The sequence below is a fragment of the Acytostelium subglobosum genome, assembly GCF_000787575.1.
Source record: "Acytostelium subglobosum LB1 DNA, scaffold: scaffold27, whole genome shotgun sequence".
In the NCBI taxonomy this organism is placed as follows: Eukaryota; Evosea; class Eumycetozoa; order Acytosteliales; family Acytosteliaceae; genus Acytostelium; species Acytostelium subglobosum.
In genome coordinates, this window is record NW_012236506.1 from 1 (window position 1) to 4,100 (window position 4,100).

The 4,100-nt window shown below is 42.9% G+C and overlaps 3 protein-coding genes across 3 annotated transcripts; all 3 read left to right on the plus strand.

The window, feature by feature from the left end:
- Positions 1–70: 70 nt before the first annotated feature.
- Positions 71–517, plus strand: SAMD00019534_103660 (hypothetical protein; the record flags this gene model as incomplete). Its single annotated transcript, XM_012894204.1, has 1 exon — positions 71–517. The coding sequence occupies one exon, from the start codon at positions 71–73 to the stop codon at positions 515–517; it is 447 nt and encodes a 148-aa protein (XP_012749658.1).
- A 293-nt stretch (positions 518–810) lies between these two features.
- On the plus strand, positions 811–1,827 carry SAMD00019534_103670 (hypothetical protein; the record flags this gene model as incomplete). Its single annotated transcript, XM_012894205.1, has 1 exon — positions 811–1,827. A coding segment is annotated over one exon (1,017 nt), but the record flags the coding sequence as incomplete, so codon positions are not given.
- A 1,410-nt stretch (positions 1,828–3,237) lies between these two features.
- SAMD00019534_103680 (hypothetical protein) lies at positions 3,238–4,097 on the plus strand (the record flags this gene model as incomplete). Its single annotated transcript, XM_012894206.1, has 3 exons — positions 3,238–3,400; positions 3,473–3,898; positions 3,986–4,097. Coding segments are annotated over 3 exons (701 nt in total), but the record flags the coding sequence as incomplete, so codon positions are not given.
- Positions 4,098–4,100: the final 3 nt, after the last annotated feature.

Genomic DNA, 4,100 nt, shown 5'->3' on the forward strand with positions numbered 1-4,100 from the left:
GAAGGCGTTCGACTCCATATCACATGACAGCATCGAGCGCACCCTCCGCCACGTCGGCATCCCACCATTGATGGTCGGGCTCGTCATGGCCCTGCTGCGGGGATCCGTGGCCAGAGTCAGCGTCAACGGCATCCTCACTGATGCCCTGCCCCTGGACAGAGGCACCAAGCAAGGTGACCCTCTCTCCCCGACGCTCTTTGTCCTGGTCATCGAGGCACTGGCAGCAGCAATCAACGCCGACCCATCCATCGTGGGCCTGCCGGTGTCACCGCCCCTCGACACATTAGTCGACGGCAAGAAAGTCTCGACCGTCCGCAAGAAGGTCAAGCTTCTCCAGTTTGCCGACGACACTGCAGCGCCAGTCCAGATAGAAGTGGTACATCAGAGGGGGGAGGGCGTAAGACTTGAGAGCTGCAACCTTGTCCTGGGCGATGCGGACCGCAGTGTGGTGCTTTCAGACTTGAAGAGCGAGAGTCTGCCGCGGAGGGAGCTGATGAGAGTCTTGAACTTGGAGTAGATGCCCTGCTTGGTGAAGTTGACGCCAGCGTTGCCCGCAAACAGCGTCCATTCTCTGGTAGGACTAGACTTCTGAATGCAGGCTTTGGGATAAAGGTCTGTTATACAGATAAAAATACAAGATCTGCATTTAAGGTATTTTCAGATAATATCTCACTTGAGTGATTCATTAACAAACAAACAATCAAACAAAGATGTAGGATTGATTGATGAAGGTGAGCAGGTTAAACCAAAAACAAACATACCAATAAATACAAGTTAATAATTATACCTGTAAGAAAAGAGGCTACCAAGATGGACTCACTCTCAACTCTTGTAATCAAAGATATATTCAAATACATCATAGATAGAAAGATGGATGTACTTTATCTTGGACTTACTTCAAAACGGTTCTTTACCCTAATGTGTCAGATAACACCAAATCTCATAGTCAATGGTTCCATCTTGAGCAACTACAACAATAACAACAACATTGATACTCTCACACCAGGTTCACTCCCATCTTCTCTCACATCATTGTCATTCAGTCACTCATTCGACCAATCAATCAGTGTTGGTGGCCTTCCCAACACGCTCACCTACCTCCACCTTGGTGCCAGTTTCAATCAAAGAATCAACAACAACATACTTCCATCGTCAATCGCCACACTTCACTTTGGTTCAAAGTTTGATCAGATCATCATGCCTGGAGATCTCCCATCATCACTTCAAACATTGACATTGTCACAGCTCTCCAATCCTCCAATCACGCCTGGCATCCTTCCACCAACACTCACATCATTGTGTTTTGGATACTATTTCAACCAACCATTGGAGGTTGGCTTGTTGCAAGATTCACTGACATCATTGGAGCTCGGACATAGTTTCAATCATCCCATCCTACCAGGTGCATTGCCAGCATCTCTAAATGTACTGACTTGGGAGAAGTACTCTCAATTCAAACAACCTCTCGCTCCCGGATCACTACCAGACTCTCTGACTAGGATAGTGTTTGGTGATTTTTACGACATTCGCATCCCAGTTGGAACGTTTCCATCTTCAGGTAGCCTAACCTCTGTGACGTTTGGATCATATTTCAATCGTGATTTGGATCAACCTGGTCAATTGCAAGACTCTATAAGGACGCTGAATCTGGGTCAATTGGTAATATACAGGCCTCAATCAATCAAGTTCCCTCCCGAGCTTACATCACTGAGCATGCCTTGGAATTGCAACACCAACATCATCGAATTCAACAAAGACCACAGTCCATTGCCTCCATCGCTTCGATCACTTGCTATTTATTACCCAGCCACGATTAGGAATCTCAAATACAAACCAATCTTGCCCGGTGTGCTTCCAGAGTCAATCACCTCATTGAGCCTAGACTATGGTCATGAGTCTCCTCTGTTAGAGGGTGTACTGCCACCAAACCTAAAGATACTGACATTTGGTGGCATGTACAAACATAAGATTAGCAATACTGTGTTGCCTCCAGGTATTACACATCTCCATCTTGTAAAATTTAAACAACTACAATATGTACCGAGAAGACTGGAGTACCTGTCAGTGCATGATGAAACAAGTGTCAACCTTGGCGCCAAGTTGAAACATCTATCTTCACACATCGATACATTGTCAATCAACTGCTTTTTACCAAAGTTTAAACAAAGTGGTGTAACGAATCGCATGGAAAACTTCATGGTATCAGTCCTCACAGCAATGCCCAATGTCAACACATACATTGTAAATTTCAAATCATACACTAGGAATGATGAGACCAAACGGACAACAGTCCAATGTAGACGAGTGGATAACCATCAAGCAGTATGTTTGGTAAACTGTATTTATAACAACAATGTATACTTCCACACTCTTAACCTTTGATCATAATAAAGGTCTAGGCATGATGCCCACAGATCGATTCATTCCGTCATCTAAACGTGAAGTTTGATTGATTGATTGATGGTCATCCTGCAGGTGACCTTGAACAGGACTACAGACCCCTTCGATGCTCGAATTGCGAAGTAATGTTTTGTGGTTGTGGGGGTAGGTCTACACGATTCTAGTGTTGTCGGCATCCTCCTTGGATGCATTGTTCAAAAAAGGGGGAACAAGACCACCTTTCACCAATCACACCTGTCCAAGTCAAACAACAACAACAGTGTTGTACAAACTGAACCACCTTGCATTAATGAGCTCACAACTATTGACTAACATGACCAAACACATAGATTACCATTTATTCATTCATTATTACTTATCTCTCTATTGTATCAAGAACATCAACAACAGCATCAACAACAGCAACAACAACATCAACAAACAGCAATAGTCAAACATACATATATAATGATGATGCTTTGTCAGTTCTAACAAACGATTTGTTAATTATATATTAATATATATATCACAATGAGCTGGAGACGACGGTCAATATATGATGGACAAAGTCCACAACAACAACAACAACAACATATATATTATTATTTTGTATTTATTATAATTATTACTTTACTTCTATTGCCAATTACAATTACAAATGCAATAGCCAATGATGAACATGATGCTGCACAATCATCATCAACAACAAACACACTACCTCGCGACAATGTACGATATTTGATTGGACTTGGACATCAGAGATTACTTGCGAGACTTGGAGAGAAATACAAACCAGACACACCAGACCAGATTAAGCGTATTGATAGGATGATGGCTTCACGTTGTCGTCATGTGGAGATGGCATCGCCATTCCTAAGTGATATTATTCAAGCCATCGAAACTGCTGGCAGCAATAGTAATAGTAATAGTAAAAGTGATAGCGGTGGCAGTGGCAGTAACAGTGATGGTGGCGTTAGTGGAAGTGGTAGTGGAGGTGTTTCACCAGCTGGCCAAGATGGCGGTATGATGAGAACAAATGTACATCCTTCCAAAAGACAAATATATAATATAAACGATGCAAGATATCGATCAGAGTTGATTGTGGATAATACAACGTCAACATCAAACTCATCATCATCACCGCCAACCAGACCAACTACATCAACTACATCAACTACATCAACAACATCAACAACATCCACTACACCAACAACAAATATAACATCATCCACATCTTCCACATCATCTTCCACATCATCTTCTACATCAACATCAACATCAACAACATCTACTTCACCAACAACGAATATAACATCAACATCAACGACTGGAACTCCAACATCCACAACATCCACCACTTCATCTTCATCGCCCACATCATCCACATCCACATCCACATCCACATCGTCATCATCCACATCCACGTCCACAACAGGATCCACAACAACAGGTCCAACTCCACAACCACAAACAACATGTAGCGCAACATCATCATTGTACGATTATTTGAATGAAAGCAGTATATATAGCAACAACAACAACAATAATTCAACTCCACAACCACCTATAACAAGATTCTATAACTATACATCACAATATCAATCAGTAAACTGGACGACACAGGGTCACCCCCAGCAGCAGAGCAATGGTTGGAGCCATCTAAGAGTGAAGCTCGACCTTAGCTACATGGACAACGCCACACTCTCGGTTGGCCGCGAGTG